Genomic DNA, 19,760 nt, shown 5'->3' on the forward strand with positions numbered 1-19,760 from the left:
ACACAGATCAATGACTTATCCCTACACGGACTTCATCTGGCAACAGAAGTGAGCAAGCGCTAACAAACAGGCAGCGCGGTCACCCCTTACGAACAAAGGACGCAGCGAGAATGAACTGGCAAGAGTGAGTGCCTGCTCCATGACTGCAATCACTTAAAGGTCAAAAACAGGCCCAGTCTCTGCTATCAGAAGTCAGGACACCGATGGGGCGGGGAGGAAGGTGAGGAGGGGCAGGCTTCTGAGGTCACAGCCTGTTTCTTCACCTCCAGTTACAGGAGCGTGTTCACCTCATGAAACTCATCAAGCTGTGCGTTGAAGATTTACGCACTTCCCTGTGTGTGCATATGCAAGGATGTGCATATATGCATAGTTTTTAATCAGGTGATTCAGGGAAAAAAAAAAAAAAAAGCCCTGCCCGTAGGACAACTTATCTGTTTACTTCCTGGTCCTTTGACTTAGCCGGACACAATTGTGTCATCCCTTCTATGAGGGTCTCAAATTGCCTTTAATCTGGAGAACAAAAAAAGAGGGAAGATCAGGAAGGTGGGGCAGTTCTCCAGTTTTACATTTTCTTTGGCCCTCCCTGGGGACTGACTGCTTTATGCAGGCTAAAAGGTATTCAAAGGGTGAGTCCAGACATTTTAGAAACACATGTTCTGCCCTTTTCCTCCATTACCAGGAACGTCTCCCTCACAGAGAGTGAATCAGGAAAATAAGGATCAACTTGCAAACTAACCCAGAAAACAGAAAGTACGCTTCTGAAGAATTCACAATCACTGGGATAATCTGAAGTTCCTAAAAGTTCCCCGTCACATCATTTCTGCTCTCTGCTTCTTCCAGAAGCAATGCACGTATTGGGTTGGCCAAAAAGTTCACTCAGCTGTATCTGCAAGCCCTTACAGAAAAACCCAACAGTGTGCTAGCTGCTGAGTTGTGTCCGACGCCTTGGGACCTCCTGGACTGTAGCCCGCCAGGCTCCCCTGTCCATGGGATTCCCCAGGCCAAGAATACCGGAGTGGGTAGTAGACATCCCCTTCTCCAGGGGATCTTCCTGACCCAGGGTTCAAACCCAGGTTTCCTGCATCACAGGCAGATTCTTTACCAGCTGAGTCACCAGGGAAGCCCCATCAGCACACAGCAGGGGTGGGCAACTATTATACTCCTCATTAGACTAATCTAGCACAGTCCGAATTAACAAACCAACCATCCAAAGCACAACCTGGAAATGTGACCACCGTAAACTCTGTAAACACAAGGAAACATCTGGAACCAGTGCCTCCTCCCTGGGGAGCGCGCAGGGTGTGCTTTAGGTTACGGGAGCCGGTGGTGCTCAGCTCTAGCACACATGACCTTGTAATATGCTTACGGAGACTGGACCGTCTAAAGAGAATCACTGAAGAACTCATCCATCGGTTTAAAACAAAAGTTCACCACTGACACCAAGACTCCTCACCTACAAATAACCAGGAGATGCTTCCTGCATTAAGCCTTCTTAGGCGGCCATATGAAAACACCACGGACTGGGCAGTTAAACAACAGAAATTTATGTTCTGATCATTCTGGTGGCTGCAAAGTCCCAGATCAAGGTGTCAGCAGATGTGGTGCCTTTGGAGGCCTCGCTCCTTGGCGTGCCGACGGCCACCTTTGTCCTGGGTCCTCGTGGCCTGTCGTCTCGTCCCTGGTGTCTCTCCTCTCATCCTAAATTCCTCTTCCTAGAGCACCACTCAGCTTGGTTACAGGCTCGCCATAATGACTCACTTTAATTTGATCCCCTCTCTAAAGGCCCTGTGTGCACACACGGTACTTTCTAAAAGGTGCACAGTTAGGACCCTGGTGTGTAAATTCGACCAGGGATACACGTCAGCCCAGAACACTTCCCAAATGCTCTATTCCAACAGCTCAAGGCTTCCTTAGTCGAGAAGCTGAACTCAGAGTTGAGAACATGGTCCAAACGTGAATTTCTTGCCCAACAGGTTTTTCTTTTATTTCTGTAAAGAGACGATGACTCACCTTAAGGACAACAAAGGCTACAGCCATTCACAGAACACGTACATTCCACTCATCCAGGGGTTCCTAACAGCGGCGGTCCTGCCCACACCTACTCCCCCACCCCCGGGGGACGCGGCAACATCTGGGGACCCTTCGGGCTGTCCCAGCTGGGGGACCCCTAGGTTATAGGAGTGCTACTGGCCTCCAGAGGGAGGCCAGGGTTGCTGCCCAAACTCCTACAACGCACAGGACAGGCCCCCACAGTAGAGAACTGTCAAACCAAAGATGTCAACGGGGCGGAGGCTGAGGGCTAGCCAAACCCTGACGTCTAACCTGGCCAAACCCGACTTCATCCGTGGCCCAGCAGATGGCCAGGCGGAGGGAGGTGCCCTGCCAGGCCCGGCTCCACAGGGAGGGCACTGCTCCCTCCGCAGGCGGCTTCTTTCTCAGGCAGGGCAGCCAGCAGGCTCCACCCCGACAGGGGGCAAATGCCACAGAGATTTAAGGGGAAGGAGGTAACAGCCTTCAGCTCACCCCAACTGCCAGTTCACACAAGAAGCCTTTCTTTCCATGGGGCCCCTTCCAACTGTCCTCTCACACAATCCCCTCAAACCTTAGACGATGATTAAAGCAACGATAAGATCCCCGATCAACAGGGCAAACCAACCATGGTTTTAAAAGCATTTCTTTCCTGGATGACTTGGCGAAAGAAAAAGGATTTTTTAAGTCTACAAATAACAACTGCAGGAGAGGGTGTGGAGAAAAAGGAGCCCTCCTACACTGCTGGGGATGCAAACCGGTGCAGCCGCTATGGGAAGCGGTATGCAGGTTCCTTAAGCACTGAAAATAGAGTTGCCATATGATTCAGCAGTCCCACTCCTGGCCACACATCCGGACAAAACCATAATTTGAAAAGATACACACACCTCCAAAGTCCACTGCAGCACTGTTCACAACAGCCAAGACGTGGAAGCAGCCTAAACGCCCATCAACAGAAGACTGGATAAAGAAGATGTGGAACCAAACACAGTGACATGACTAAGCCATAAAAGAGAAGGAAATGGACTTCCCTGTGGTCCAGTGGTTAAAACTCTGCACTTCCAATGCAGGGGGCACGTGTTGGATCCCTGGTTGGGGAAGATCCCCCATGCCATGGGAAAAAAGAATGAAATAATGCCATTTGCAGCAACATGAATGCACCTAGAGATTACCATTCCAAGTGAATTAAGTCAGACAAAGACGAATATATGTCGCTTACGTGTGGAATCTAAAATATGATCTAAAGGAACACGTCCATGAGACACAGACCCACAGACAGAACAGTCTGCAGCTGCCAACGGGGAGGGGCTGCAGGAGGGGCGGCTTGGAGATTTCTGATCGCTGTGGTTTGTTGTTCAGTCGCTCAGTCGTGTCCGACTCTTTTGCGACCCCGTGGACTGTAGCCCGCCAGGCTCCTCTGTCCATGGGGATTCTCCAGCCAAGAATACTGGCATGGGTTGCCATGCCCTCCTCCAGAGGATCTTCCTGACCCAGGGATTGAACCCAGGTCTCCCGCATTGCAGGTGGATTTTTTACCAGCTGAGCCACCAGGGAAGCCCAATAATACTGGAGTGGGTTGCCATTTCCTTCTCCAGGGGAACTTCCTGACCAAGGAATCAAACACAGGCCTCCTGTCTTGGCAGGTGGATTCTTTACCACTGAGTCACCAGGGAAGCCAGGTTTGAGATTAGCAAATTATACACAGGATGGATAAACAACAAGGTCCTACTATACTCTGTACAGAGTCATAATGGAAAAGAATATGAAAAGGAATGATAATCATGACAGAATCGTTTTACTATAAACAGAAACCAACAACGCTGTAAATCAACTATACTTCAATAAAATTAGAAAAAAATGTTTTTAGAATTTTAACTCTATTAGCACAACCAGCTTATCCCTCTTCTTTCCCCTTTGTAACAATACCATTATATTTTTAGACCAAGAGCATCATGTCAGCACAGGCCACCGCTTCCTAAATGTCAGCCATGACACGGGCACATCTACAAAGCTCCCCAACTATTACTGACTTCATACATCTAAACCAACTCTGTGTTTTTTTTACTGAAACGTATGAGAAAGGCAACTTCCTGTCGCTACTACAAAAAGAAGACAAGTATTGTTTGGCATAAACAGAAGGAACCATAAACATAATTGCAAGCCTTTCAATGTTTGGCCCTGAGCCACCTAAAAGTGATCTCTGGCGATGCTTTCCACAGGCCAAGCTCTGAATGAGTAAATCAATCTTTCAAAATCACATAAATAAAGCAAAAGCTCACTTGAAAAAAAAAATCAGCACCATTCTCTTTGGCTTTCCTGGTAGCTCAGCTGGAAAAGAATCTGCCTGCAATTCAGGAGACCCTGATTCCTTCCATGCCCAGGTCTGGAAGATCCCCTAGGGAAAGGACAGGCTACCCATTCCAGTATTCTTGGGCTTCCCTGGTGGCTCAGATGGTAAAGAATCCACCTGCAATGCAGGAGACCTGGATTCAGTCCCTGGGTCGAGACTATCCCCTGGAAGAGGGCATGGCAACCCACTCCAGTATCCTTGCCTGGAGAATCCCATGGACAGAGGAGCCTGGCAGGCCACAGTCCTTGGGGTCACAAAGAGTCGGACAGGACTGAGTGACTAAGCACATTCTCTCCCTTTCAGTAAAAGTCATCAAAAAGATATGCTACGATGGGTTTTCTTCTTTCCAAATTAAACCAAAGCCCAGTCACTTTCAGGAGTGAAGCTCGAGCCACTCCATGGCCATTCCCAAAGGTGGCCATCATGTTTGGACAGCCCTCATGGGTGACTTCCATCATTTGCATCTGGGTAGAAATATTGAAAGAACTTTCTATGCTGAAAAGTAACAGCCCCAAAAGTCTGAAGATGGCTTATTCCATACCCTGGCTCCGCCTTCCCACTGACTGCACGCACGGGGGCCAGAGGTCAAGCTCAAAGGGCCGCCTTGCTGCCCTGGGGCTGGTGTGCAGCAGGCGCCCTGGCCTTCCTTGGTCCTGTACCCACTTGCTCCCTTTCAGCATCTCCACCTGGGTTGGTGTGTAATTCCACAGCTGATGTCACCGCCTGTGCCCGCCTGGGCAGGGAGCACTGGTCTGGTTTTGGTCAGCACTGGGGCGGGCCCATGGCAGGGAGGCCGTATCAGGAAGTGGATGGCACGGGTGCAGCAGGGCTGGCAGAGGGCACAAAGGCCGCTTCCGGGTGGGCCGCTGCCAACGCCTGCCGGGGCTGTTCTCTCATCCAAGGCAGCCAAGAGCCCATCACAGGAGCGGACGGGCTGGCGCCCCTCGGCGGAGAGAGAGGCAGACAGAGGGCACCCAGTCTCTTGGCCTGAGACTCCCCTCTCCTGGCACTCACGTCACAAGCCCCTCGGGCATCTCCAGCCCTGCCTTCAGACCACATGGCTAAGACAGGCAGACTTGATCCCCCCAACCAGGGAAGACCGCCGAGCCAGGAAAACACAGGAGCAGATGGTTAGTAAGCAGCACTTCAAGAACGTCCAACAGGCATCCTACAGACTTAGACTTGAGGACACTGAGACTTCTGCCGGACCAGCTGGAAAGCTCCTCCCTCCCCATTCTCAACAGCAGAGGCGGCTCCGTTTCTTTTATAAACTGGAGACCTGCTTCAGGCACGCTTTCTCTCAACAAGGATTTACTGGGCCCTTTCAGTCATCTTGGCCCCTGTGGAGGCGGGCTAGGAGGAGGACCTGTAGAATGACAAACATTCTGCAAGGCTGTGGTCCGTGGCCATTTTCGCTGGCTACAAGTGGGGCCTATGGAACCAGAGGGGGTACAAAGCCTGAAAACTGAAGCTATACTGGGCTTCCAGGTGGCTCAGTGGTAAAAGGATCCCCCTGACAATGCAGGAGATGCCAGTTCAATCCCTGGGTCAGGAAGATCCCCTGGAGGAGGAACTGGCAGCCCCACTCCAGTATTCTTGCCTGGGAAATCCCATGGACAGAGGAACCTGGTGGGCTACAGTCCATGGGGTCCCAAAGAGTCGGACACGATCAAGCAAGCAAGCAAGCGCATGCGTGCTCACACACACTCATACACACTCACACACACACGCGCTCAAGATAACACTGAGTTCTATCTAGGCAAGAGACGTGCTTATGTGTACCAAACAAAGAACAGCACAGTAACTCCGGGAGGAAAATGTAACACAACCAGCGTAATCTGGGGAAAGGCAGCGCGCACTTGTGGAAACAGCAGCGTGGTTCGTGCCAAACTGCAAAGCAACTTGTTTTGCCAAGGCCACTGGACACAGAATCCGACTCTTGGCGTGCCCTTCAAGGAGTGACGCTGTGCCCTTCAAGGATCTAAACTTATTGAAAAGTAAATAAAAGTGTAGACTTGTTCTCTTCTTTAAAAAAAAGAAGGATGTGTTGGGCACCTACTCCGTGCCAGGCTCCATGCGATGGTGACTAACCTGTCCCCAGCCAGGGCCCCGCGGTGTTCCCAGCTGAAGGGTCACACAAGGACATGTCTAACTGCAACTGAGCAAAACAGAAGAGGAGCAGGCGCTCTGAGAGGCTCCCAGAATGGGACCTGCTCTGCAGAGGGGACGTCAGGCAAGTCTTCCCTGAGGACCTGAGGCCTCAGTGGGATTTAACGGAAGACGGAGCTTCGGCCAGATGAAGGGGGAGAGGAGGACTTTCCAGGCAGAGGACAGCATGTGCAGAGGCCCTGCGTCCAGAGGGAGCCGGGAGGAGACGTGAGCACAGATCATGCGGCTGGACGAGGAGGGGGCCGAAGTGCGCTGAGATCAGCTCAGGGGGCGGCAAGGGTCCTGGCAGCGCCGTTCGACAGCACCTCGGGTGACGGCGGGATTGCTGGTCTCTGGGCCAACCTGTACAGCAGGCGCTGGCCGTGTGGGGACTGGACGCTGAAACGTGGGGCTGAAACTTTAATCTAGTTTTAATTATTCTAAACCGGAATTTAAACAGCGGCGGGAGGCTAGTGACTGCCATGCTGGACAGCGCAGGGCCAAAGCACCTAGTGAGATGGTTCCCTGGAGGGCTTTGAGCAGAACATGCCCAGGATCAAAGCATCTGGCCATATCTGGGCTTCCCAGGTGCCTCAGTGGTAAAGAGCCCGCCTGCCAGGGCAGGAGACGCTGGTTTGATCTCTGGGTCAGGAAGACCCCTTGGAGGAGGGCATGGCAACCCACTCCAGTATTCTTGCCTGGTCAACCTCATGGACAGAGGAGCCTGGAGGGCTACAGTTCATAGGGTCGCAAAGGGTCGGGCACAACTGAATCGACGTAGCACACACATTCTGGCTGAGAGGTGGAGACCTCATTGGACAATCAAAAGCTTGGATGAAGGGTATCAACTGATGATGATGAAGAAGACAAGGAGGCTGAGCCGGTGGCAGCAATGCTGAAGGAGAGGAACAGACTCCAGAGCAACTCAGGGAGCAAAAGGGGGAGGCCCTGAGAAAGGATTAGCAAAGGAAGAGGAGGGCAAGGCAGCATCTGGATCCTGGGAGTCAGGGTTTTGCCTCGAAGAGCTGGCACACCATTCTCCGTGCGTGGGAACACTGGAGGAAGACCAGGCTCGCGGTGGGAGCCAGGCTGAGAGGAGGACTCAGGAAGACGGCAGAAGGACTTGAAGGTCACTGAAGCCATGGGTTCAAAGTGTTAGTCGCTCAGTCGTGTCCGACTCTTTTCGACCCCACTGACTCCAGCCCACCAGGCTCCTCTGTCCATGGAAATCTCCAGGCAAGAATACTAGAGTGGGTAGCCATTCCCTTCTCCAGGGGATCTTCCCAACCAAGGGATTGAATCTGGGTCTCGCACATTGCAGGCCGATTCTTTACCATCTGAGCCTCCAGGGAAGGGCTCCCCCATGGCTCAGTAGGTAAAGAATCCGCCTGTAATGCAGGAGACGCAGGAGATTTGGGTGCAATCCCTGGGTCGGGAAGATCCCCTGGAGGAGGGAATGGCAACCCACTCCAGTATTCTTGCTGGGAAATCCCATGGACAGAGGAGACAGGCAGGCTACAGTTGGAAGGGTTGCAAAGAGTTGGATGTGACCAAGCGACCGAGCCTGCACACACGAAGCCATGAGCACGCACGAGCTCAACCCAGACTTGCAAAGGCAAAGAGGGCCAGGAGCAAACCCTGAGCAACCGCAACTGTGAACGGGAAGATAGAGGAAGATGACACAGGGGAACCCACAGGACCACCATGGAAGAACCAGGAACGACCAACAAACTCCATCTCAAACACTCACCACGGACAGGAAAAAGGGAAGCATATGTCTGCACAAAGACTTGAATGTTCTTAGTGATACTGTTTACAATAGCCAAACACAACCATCATGGTGAAGACATAAAGTATGGTATGCCTACACGGTGGAAATCTTTAAGCAATAAAAGGGAACTTTAAAACCGCTGCGTTAACAACTCTGCTCAATACTCTGTAACAGGAACTTCCCTGGTGGCCCAGCGGCTAAGACTCCACTCATCCAATGTAGGGGGCGCTGGTTTGATCCCTGGTCAGGGAACTAGGTCCCACGGGGCAAATAAGAGTTCTCACGCCACAACGAAAGACCCCACATGAAGAAATAAAGAGCAAACAGCCCGAGTACTGCAGCTAAGAACCACTGCAGCCGATAAATAAAATTTTTTTCAAAAATTCTGTAACAACCTAATTGGGAAAAGAATTTGAAAAGGATACATGTATATGCAAAACTGAATCCGTTTGCTGTACACCTGAGACCAACACAATACTGATAATCAAGTGTACTCCAATTTAAAATAAGAAGTTAAGAAAGAAGCAGGCTTACAGAGAACGAACTAGTGGTTACCAGTTGGGAGGGGTTTGTTGAGGGAAAAATACAAGCTACTGAGTGCAGGACAGGCTGAGGATGTATCACAACACACAGCCAGTATTTTGTAGTAACTGTAAAGGCACAGGGCTTTCCAGATGGCGCTAGCAGTAAAGAACTCGCCTGCCAACGCGCGAGATGTAAGATCCTTGGGGTCTATCCCTGGGCTGGGAAGATCCCCTGGAGGAGGGCATGGCAACGCACTCCAGTGTCCTTGCCTGGAGAACCCCATGGAGCCTGGTGGGCTATAGTCCAAAGAGTTGCAAAAACGAGTCAGACACAACTAGGAAGTGACTTAGCACATAAATGGACAGTAACCTTTAAAAACTGTATTAAAATAAAAAAAAAATCATTCTGTTAAATGACCCCAAAAAAAGCAGATACAAAGACAACACAGTTTATGACTCCATTTATATGAAATTTCCAGAAAGGGCAAACCTATGGAAACAGAAATCAGTCTGGGATTAAGGCATGAGGGAACTTCTGGGGAAGATGGAGACGTTCAAGAACTGGATTGTGAGGAACTACAGAAACTCTGTAAATTTAATTTTTAAAAAATCAATGCATTGTACCTTAACAATGGATGCATTTTATGTGATATAAACTAACCCAAGTGTAAGCTGCTCAGTCCCTTCAGACTCCGTGACCCCGAGGACTGTATCCACGTGGACTGTAGCCCCCTCTGTCCATGGGATTCTCCAGGCAGGAATATTGGACTGGGTTGTCATTTCCTTCTCCAGGGGATCTTCCCAACCCAGGGATTGAACCCGGGTCTTCTGTATTGCCTGGTCGCTCAGACAGTCAAGAATCTGCCTGCAACTCAGGAGACCTGGGTTCGATCCCTGGGTTGGGAAGATCCCCTGGAGGAAGCCATGGCAACCCACTCCAGTATTGTTGCCTGGAGAATCCCATGGACAGAGAAGCCTGGCGGGCTACAGTCCACGGGGTCGCAAAGAGTCGGACAGACTGAGCGACTAAGCAGAGCACACAGCACACAGGCGGTTTCTTTACCGTCTGAGCCACCAGGAAGCCCCAAACCCCAATAAAGTTGTTTGCCCCCCCAAAAAAAGCTGAAGTAAACTGTGTAAATACTCAGCTGTTTCTTAATTCAGTTCACATCTAAAATTTCCTTGTTCCCCAAGTCCAAATACATCGAAAAGTCAAAGCATCCTGTCCAATTTGGCCATGAGATCCCTAATCATTACTCAGGAAAGGCAAAGTCTCAGTTCTGCCCAACCTGCTCTCTACCTATCACACCAGGGCACCTACTTATCTGGCTGGAATCATTTATGTGGTTAATCATTTCCTGGATTTGATCAGGAGAGAGCAATGAAATCTATATTTCTCAACTTCCCACCATGAAAAGTCCTTCTTCTCAAAGGAGCATTCCAGAAATTACCAAAGGCAAACCTCACACAAAAATCCAATTATCACTATTTGGCCTAGCAAATGTCTAAGATGCATTGAGTGCTTAGTGTTCCAAACTTACCATGGATTAAGTCTCAAACAATCCTAGGAGATACACATAATTACGGGGTTCCCTGGTGGCTCAGATGGTAAAGAATCCACCTGCAATGCTGGAGACCTGGGTTGGGAAGATCCCCTGGAGGAGGGTATGGCAACCCACTCCAGTGTTCTTGCCTGGAGAATCCCACGGACAGAGGAGCCTGGAGGGCTACAGTCCATGGGGGTGCAGAGAGCCGGCCATGACTGAGCGACTGATCACACAAGCCCACACACAGAATTACTGTTAGTCCCTCTTTACAGGTGAAAAAACTAAAACCCAGAGAGGTTAAGTAATTTCCCCCGAGTCACACAGCTACTGAGTGGCAAAACCCAGGCTTGCACGCAGTTCTCCAATCCTGCGCCCATGCTCCTAACCAGTTTCACCAGGAGGAGGATTTCACTTAGCCAGAACCAAAGCACCTGATGTCAGAAACAAGGTTTCCAGCGATGTGAGGCAAGCGCTCATGTCCTAACAAACCCACTGCAACAGTTTTCTCAACATCAGGATGTGGTGACTTGCTCAAGACAGAAAAGAGCTTTGGGGCTACGGGATTCCTCCAGCAAATCAACTGCATGTCTTGGCATATGCTGAGTGATCCCAGCACTAATTATACTCTGTCTCCTGGGGCCTGTGGCACCTAGGTTTTTGGTTTCTTTAACCACAAAATCCTCCAACCATCCTACAGCTTAGAGCCATTAGATAAAAAGAGTTGATCAGGTTCAAATCCATCCCCCCCCCACTGACTATCCCTATGACCTCCAACAAATTATTTAGCATCACGGAACGTTAGTTTCCCTGGCTATAAAATGAAGAAACTAACTCCCAAAATTCACACAGTGGTTATGAGGATTTAAACACAGCCCAGGTGGCGCAGTGGTAAGAATCCACCTGCCAATGCAGGAGACACAGGAGTCTCAGGTTTGATCTCTGGATTGGGAAGATTCCCAGGAGCAAGAAATGGCAACCCACTCCAGTGTTCTTGCCTGGAAAATTCCATGGACAGAGAAGCCTGGCAGGGGTTGCAAAGACTCAGACACAACTGAGCAATTAAGTATGCATTTACCTCAAGTGCCCAGCAGAGAGTCTGACCATCACAAATATGTTTGTTTCTTATTTCTTTACTTCACCTCCCACCCTTAAATTACAAGAAGGCTTTCCAAAAGTGTTTCCAGATACCAAGATCCCCAACTTGACAAGGCTACTCCTAAAAATGCAAATACAAGAACATATATGCAAACACCTGGAATTCCAGAGACCCGACTTGAATTTGAATCCATATCACTGTTGAGGAAATAAATTAGCTCCCAGGTGGCAAATTCCAAAGAAGAAGCAATCCTCCACTCCAATACTAAACAGAAACCTTTTTTCCCAATTGTTGGCACACTCCGTCTGGGCCACTATGCTAAGGATGCATATTTCTCTCATGGTAATCATCACTTTTAAATAATTATTTGCATTTTTCTCTCTTGCACTGAATGGGAGGTTCTCAACTATGCGGACACATTTAAATCATCCGGGGAGCCATGAAAAAATAAGGTAGATAAGACAGATAAAGATAGCCAGGTCCCACTCCAGGTTTTTATTTCAAAGGTCAAAACCGCGGCAGGAATGGTAACTGTTAAAGCTGCCAGGGTGATTCCAATGCACAAGCAGCGACAGGAGGCCCACACCTCTGGTCAGGGTCTGCACCCATCTCCCCGCACAGCCTCCACACACAATAGGCATTTTTATAACTGTTGCATGAATTAATAACTAGAGTCCTCAGAGTCCACTGATCTTATAAACTCATTAAAACATTCACTGAGGGTGTTTATTACGTGCAGGCCCTCCTCCAGGCATAGGGCTCAAGCTGTCACCGAACGTTCTTTAGCCTCGAGAGGTCGGGATTAAAACGTAGGCCAAAAGTGAAGAAAGCTATGGAGGGCAGTTCACCTCTGGCTCAGAGATCCTGAGTTCAGTCTGCGTTTTGCAGCATCTTCGCAGTGGCCCCTGACCCCGCTGGGCCTCTGTCTTCTACCAACGGGGCCTCCTCCCCGGAACGTTTAAGAAAGACTGGGGACAAAGACCCCACAAAAGGGCAGCTGGCATCATCCCTTCCCCCACTTTTCAAAAAATCCCACTGACACCTGGTGAAGTCACCCTAGGGGTTCATCCGGCCCACGCCCCTGCATCAAGCAACCGACGCCGCACAAAGCGGCCGCCACCCGAGAGTGCGCGGGGAGAACCCGACGCCAAAGCGAAGGGCGGCCCGCGGGGCCCGGCCCCGCCCAGCTGCCTTCTCCGGCGACTGCAGCCCCACCTGGGCAGCCTCGGGAAATGCACGCTTCCAGGTCCCACCCCAAGCAGTCACCGGCGGGCCCGGGCGGGCCAGGAATCGGCATTTTAAACAACTCGCCTCCCCCCGCACCCCCTCCCCAGGTTAACTCAGCCCCGGTGATGCCACCGCCCCTTAAAACCTCAACAGGTCAGCGCCCTCCTCCCAGTGGGAAGCTGTCAGGGCGCAAAACACCCGCGCCTCCGCTTTCCGAGTGAGTGCAACCCTCACGAGGCGGCCCAGGGCCCTGCCTCTGCGGAAGGGTACAGCAGGTGGCAGCCGCCGCCCCTGTCGGGGGAGGCTCCTTCCTCAAATTGTGGGAACCGCGGGGAGGGGGTGCAGGCGACCAGCAGGAGCTCCTCTCGCCCTCCAGCGGTCCAGCCGGGGCCGGGCGGGGACCCCGCGGCAGGTCTGCGGCGGGGGCAATGCCAGCCGAGAATTTCCCGGCTCCCGAGGGCGGTTCCAGGCGAAGAGCGAGGTTCGATATTGACCAAATCGGAATTACGAAGACAAGGCGTAATGAGGAAACAATAAAATGGATAGCAGGCGAGGCTGATCCCAGTTCCACAGCGCCGGGCGGGCCCGGCCTCCCACGGTGCCTAAAGCAAGGCGGGCAGAGGTGCCCGGCAGCCGGGCGCTCGGGCCCGAAAGGGACACGATCGCGCCGCGGAGCCGGGCCGGGCTGAGCCGGACCTCTCCCCGCCCGCCCCTCCCCGGGCTCGGCCGCCGGCTCATGGCGCCGGCCGACCTGTCAGGCCCGGCTCGGCCCGCCCCGCCCGGCGCCGGGCTGCGGCCGCGCGCGGACAAAGGAGGGCGGCCGGCCCGGGCCCCGCTCACCCGGCGCGGGGCCTGCTGTCCATCCGCTTCTTCTGGCGCACCGGCTGCAGCGGGATGTTGTCCGTCATGTCGCCCGCCTTGACCGCCGCGCCCCCAGCGCAGCCTGGGCCGCCGCCCGGTCCGGCCTCCGCGCCACCGCCCGCCGGCGCCGCGCCGCCCCGGGGGAGGAGGCGGCGGCAGCGGGCGGGCCGGGCCCGCAGCGACGGGGCGAGCTCGCGAGCGCCGGGCCACGCGCGGAGCCGCCCGCGCGGCCCGACCGACGGACACGGGCGCACCATGGGCCCGAGCTCCGCGCGCCGCCCGCCCGCCCGCGCCGCGCCTGCCACGGGGGGCGGCCCGCCGGGCCCGCGCGCGGCCGCCGCAGAGGCCCCGCCCCCGTCCCGCGCCGCGCGCCCCCCACGAGCGCCCACCCGGCCGCGCGCCCCCCGCCCACGCCCCGCGTGCGCGCGCCCGGCCTCCCCCCGCCCCCGCGCACGCCACTTTCACGCGCACATGCCCGCCTGTGTGCACACGAACACGCCACCAAGCTCACACTGCATCCATCCTCTCACGGGCTCACTCTTGCACACTCACACGCGAGCCACACACACACACACACACACACATTCTCACCCGCTCCCTCCCTACCAGCATCTGACATTCAGTCACTCGCTCACCCGCACAAGCGCACACCCACTGTCCATCCTGGACCTCGCCCACGTGAGCCCCCAGGAATCACAATCACAGGACACACTGCCTCAGTGCTCTCCAGACTCCCTCAGCCACCATCCTTCACCATCGCTGGCCCCTCACTCTCCCACCTGGACCCTGAAATTCCCCATCACAGTGTGCACTCACACACCTGCACACCCTCCATCTCACACTCACCCCTCACCTGCCTCTGGGGCTGACACGTGTGCTCTGTCACAGAGACACATCCAACCACACTGAGACACACACACCGACTCCTTCGCCCAGACCCGCGTCCACACCTACCTCCTCTCCCACAGTGTCCAGGATCCACTCACTTTCCAAGGACCCCGATAAAAATTTAAGAACAGAAGGAAAACGAACAGTGGTGTAGGAAGGAGGGAGGGAAATTAAAAATCCATGTGTAATCAAAGAACCCCAAAGTGTAACACCGTGTTAACTAACCTACTGCAACCAGAAGGAATTTTTAAGTAGCTACACCTAACACATTTGATGTGGGATGTGGGTGCCTTTTAATTCGTTTGCTATGAATAAGGGCAAAGCCACCAAGTATCTGTGTCCGGGGCCCTGAGTGAAGGAAGGCAGATACCAAACCAAGTGTGACTTATCTCATGTCCCGATGAAGTTCCTCAAGAAAAGCATGTCGCTAGACGTTGCTGTATTGCACCTTTGAAGGGGAGACGGCATTCTTTGGCTAACAGACCTGATCTGCTCTGTGTCGTGCAGGACGGTGCCAGGCACACAGCACGATGCACAGCCAACTCTCAGGAAAGGCTGATGGAGTGGAGGCGATGTAAACACCCTGACCCACCAATTATGGCATCAGAGGGGCCCCACCCTCTCCCACCTGCTCCCCAGAGGTCCCCTCTCAAACTCCACCCACCTCAAGCCCTCTTCTCCACTCCACCACCACACAAGGGGACAGAAAAGACCAAAGAGATCATGGCCCTTTAATCCAAGAGCCCCCACACAGCTGGGATCCAGTAAACGCTAGCTCATGTTTTGTTTGTTTGTTTGTTTGTTTTAGCTCATGTTTTTATCAAGGACCTAAAACGCCATGGAATCCCTTATTTCATCCTCCAAGCAGCCCTGCCAGCTGAGTCTAAATGAGCACACCCATTTCACAGATGAGGAAACAAGACACTCAGAGCGGCCTGCACAAAGCAACGTGGTTAGGAAGCAACAAGACTGGGCTCCCAGGCCTGGTCTTCTCTGCTCCAGAAGGAAGGAAAGATGCCCTCCAGTGACCAGTGGAACCAGTGATCCTGACATTTCCAGGCAACTACGAATCCTGATCTCAAACACCTTCCAGCTCCCTCTGGTCCTCGGGGCGCCCACCTCTGGCCGCCCTCACTCACCAGGCTGTGCCCTCACTGTCTAGGGTCGAGTAATAATAGTGGCCCCTCATCTGAGACCCTGTATCACTTCAGCACCTCACAACTGTAGAACCAGAGGCAACTTACAAACAGTTGGGCCTCAGTTTCCTCATCTGTAAAATGGGGGGCTTCCCTGGTGGCTCAGATGGTAAAGGATCCCTGCATCAGGAAGATCCCCTGGAGAAGGGAATGGCTACCCACTCCAGTATTCTCACCTGGAAAATCCCATGGGCAGAGGGCCTGGCAGGGGTCACAGAATCGGACACAACTGAGCAACACACACACACACACGCACACACACCCGTGCGCGCGCACACTGGCCTCATAGGATTGTTGGAAGGATTATAACCAATTATGTACACAGAGCAATTGGAAAGCTGCATACATACAGGGAGAATTGTGGGCAGCTCAGGATTGTTGCAAGAACTCGGGGCAGTAATAGCAAAATGTAAAACAGTGCAATGCATGTCACATAGTAAGTTCTCACCAAGGTTAGTGATTATAATTCCTCCTCCTCCTATAAATGTTAGGATTTTTTTACTAATTAAAGAAACAACAAGGCTTCTCCAGTGGCTCAGTGGTAAGGAATCTGCCTGGCATTGCAAGAGACATGGGTTTGATCCCTGGTCTCAGAAGATTCCACATGCTGAGCAGCAACTAAGCCCACGCCCCACAACTGCTGGGCCTGTGCTCTCGAGCCCAGACACCCAGCTGCTGAGCCCACGTGCCCGAGCGCCCGTGCTCTGCAACAAGAGAAGCCATCGCAGTGAGAAGCCCGAGCACAACCAGAGTAGCCCCCAGTCTCCACAACTAGAGAAAAGCCCTTGCAGTAACAACGGCTCGGCACAAAGAAAAGAAAACAAAAAAAAAATAAAATAAAATTCTTTTTTTAAAATAGTAAAAAATAAAATAAAAAATACCATCACAGTGTTATCAAACGGGGTCTCCAGACAACGTTCTAGGTAGATTTTTGAACTACAATTAATAATTATTTCTGTAGGAGTAGGTACAGAGAGCTCCATATACCCACTCCATATCCACCCTGATCCCAAACCCAGCAATTTTCCTAACATTTTGCATGATTGTGGTACATCTAAATGGATCTGAAATGTCTCCTTGTCTCTACTTTCTGCTTTTTCTCTAGTCAACAGGTATCACTTTTTAAAAGTTTTTCTTTAAATGAATTTTGAAAAGACCAAGAGCCCCTCCTAATCTCCAAAGGTAAAAATATTTTCATATGAAAAGAGAGGCACTTATTTATTGCCTTTGCATTTTCCAAATTTCTGTGTGCTTTTATAATCACTGCAGAAAACAAAAATGACTCCCTTCCAGGAAGGCAATCCCTGAGGAAGGGAGGCACTTAAAGGCTTTTATGTATCCAGATACTTGTGTGAGATAGCAGAGGGCCTGTGGGGCTGGAAGGAACAGTGCCAGGGTCCAGGAGAGCAGCGGAGTGGGGCAGTGATGGGATGGGGCTGGGGGGAGGGCATCAGAAGCCCTCTTCCCGGCTCGGCCCTGCCTTCTCCCGATGGCCCTAGAAACAGCTATCTTAGGGTCCTGCTTTCTGAGGAGCCCCTTTCACGGCTTTGGACACCCAACAGGCTCTGGAGCAGGCTCCATCCAACAAGTCACTGACCCCTAGACACCTAGAACAGAATGATCTTTGACAGACAAGCCAACCTAGTCCAGCCTCGTCTTTCCACAGAGGCCCACAGAGGTCACCAAACCTCACCAACAGATATTGGGCCCAGACCATAATCTATTTTGAGACTCAGTCCAGCCTACCCTGGAGCCTCATTTCCATAGCTCGCCAAGCTGGCTGAGGCTGTTTGCAGAGTGCAGGGTACTAGCAGGGCTCAAAGCGAGGCAGGGAAAAGGGGACCAAAGACTTAATGAACTGTTTGGATAGGGCCTTCCCTGGCGGTCCAGTGGCTCTCCCAGTGCAGGGTCAGGAAATCAGATCTAACATGCTGCAACCAAGGGTTCACACGCCCCGACTAGATGCTGCAACCTAGACTCAGGGCAGCCAAACTTACCTTTTTAATGCTCTGGGTAAACCCAGACTGGGGAGACTTGCTTTGGTGCCTACAGTCTTCTCTGTGGATGAATGCCCCAGGTCGTCCCTTTGAGTTTCTCAACGTGGATGCTACTTACTTTGGAGCTATTCCCAGATTGTGGGGGGCTGCCCCGCGCACTGGAGGATGTGCAGAAGCAGCCTTGGTGTCTACCCATGACGTGCCAGGAGCAGCTCAGCCCCTTCTCCCAGGCTGTGACCTCCACTGACGTCTTCAGACATGGCGAAATGTCCCGAGGGTAAAACTGTCCCTACTCGAGACACACCCGGCTAGAAGGTGATGTTAATCTAGTAAGACAGTATCTCTAACACTGACCTCATCTTCCCGGTTCCCCTTTTTTGGGGAAAGAACTCTCTTAAGTGCTTGTCATAAGCAACTATATCTAGTTAAGATCTAATTATATTAGTTTGTATGGTACTGTTTTTATCCCCAGACAGACATTGGGGAGTTTAAGGAAAATACCACTCAACATTCATTCATTCAAGCCATACTCACTTAGCACCTACAATATTCCAGGCACTGGGGATACAGTTAACAAGACACACAATACCTGCTGCCCAGAGCTGAGGTCTCTGCTGGTACCTAGATCTAAGAAAAGACCGAAATCAAGATGACCAGATGACCCATCTAGCAGGCCTTCGGGGTTACCTGCCTCTTTCATTGTCACTGAGCTATTTTACAACAGAAAACTGTTGTTAACACAAACGATTCTCCCTGGTAGAGACGCAATTGAATTTGCCCAGTGGAATGCAGCTGATTCTAGCCCTGTGAAGACTGACTCCTTTTTTGCATCAGTTTACTTCAATCTTCCTGATTACCTGAAATTGAGGACTTTTTTCAATTCTTTCAATCAGTTGTAACTGTTGATAGAATCTTGGAAACATGTTCATTTTACATTTGTAGGAGTCTTGATTTTCCCATTCCAAAAGGTTATACTTTAACAGGATAGACAGAATAAACAAGCCAACATTTCAGAGTGCAAAACGCCATGTAGATAATACAAAAGGGAAGCACAAAAAAAGAGGTGCATTTATCATTACTTGATAAAAAGTTGGCAACTGTAAGCAATTCTCTTTTATTTCCCCATTTTTAAGAACAATTTCCTGCTTTGTGGAATCCCAAAGATGAGCAATCCTAAATTCCATTATAATTTCCTGTCCTGGGTCCGTCCCCTGGGGTCTTTACCACACAAGAAAGTGAAGACAGAATCAGCCTCCAACACAATTAACTCAGGATATTTAGGACGGTCAGTGAAAATGATTTCTGCCACCAGGATGGCCTGAAAGCCATAAGGATAGCCAGCAAGCATTAAAAAGCAAAACAAAACAAAAAGCTGGTTCGGGTGAAGTTAACAGTTAAAGAGGCAAACTTGACACCAGATATATCTACAGCATGAACCACGGGATGATACAGAAGTTTGTTTCAGTGCTTTTAAGGACCAACAATTATCCCTTTTGCATAAAATAAACCTCTGTATCCTTTGTCCCAAGCCTTTATAACACGGGTATTTCAGTTTACCTCTTTCCCTGAATTAATGGGCTTCCCTGGTGGCTCAGATGATAAAGAACCTGCCTGCCAGTGCAGGAGACGTAACAGGTTCGATCCCTGGGTCGGGAAGATCCCTTGGAGAAGGAAATGGGAACCCACTCCAGTATTCTTCTCTGGAGAATTCCATGGACAGAGCTTAGCGAGCCACAGTCCATGGGGTTGCAGAGTCAGACACAAAACAACTGAATTAATAGATGGTTTACAAAAGGTTAGCCTTTTGATGAAAGTGAAAGAGAGTGAAAAAGTTGGCCTAAAGCTCAACATTCAGAAAACTAAAATCATGGCATCTGGTCCCATCACTTCATGGGAAATAGATGGGCAAACAGTGGAAACAGTGTCAGACTTTATTTTCTTAGGCTCCAAAATCACTGCAGATGGTGATTGCAGCCATGAAATTAAAAGACGCTTACTCCTTGGAGGGAAAGTTATGACCAACCTAGATAGCATATTCAAAAGCAGATACATTTTTCCAGTGGTCATGTATGGATGTGAGAGTTGGACTGTGAAGAAAGCTGAGCGCCGAAGAATTGATGCTTTTGA

The 19,760-nt window shown here is 51.3% G+C and overlaps 1 protein-coding gene across 6 annotated transcripts in view; it reads right to left on the bottom strand.

Annotated features, from left to right (window-relative positions):
* The window catches only part of ATP9A (ATPase phospholipid transporting 9A (putative)), a 128,393-nt gene extending 114,564 nt beyond the window's left edge, over positions 1 to 13,829 (bottom strand). For 2 of the 6 annotated variants that reach the window (XM_055545320.1, XM_055545322.1), the window contains exon 1: positions 13,532 to 13,827. In XM_055545320.1, coding sequence (XP_055401295.1) covers positions 13,532 to 13,809 — 278 coding nt within the window. In that variant the 5' untranslated portion in view covers positions 13,810 to 13,827. Of the gene's footprint in view, positions 1 to 12,312; positions 12,785 to 13,531 lie in introns of those variants that run through there. The other 4 variants (XM_055545321.1, XM_055545319.1, XM_055545325.1 and 1 more) reach the window with 4 other exon arrangements.
* Between the last annotated feature and the right edge of the window lie 5,931 nt (positions 13,830 to 19,760).

Source organism: Bubalus kerabau, chromosome 13 (assembly GCF_029407905.1).
Source record: "Bubalus kerabau isolate K-KA32 ecotype Philippines breed swamp buffalo chromosome 13, PCC_UOA_SB_1v2, whole genome shotgun sequence".
NCBI lineage: Eukaryota > Metazoa > Chordata > Mammalia > Artiodactyla > Bovidae > Bubalus > Bubalus kerabau.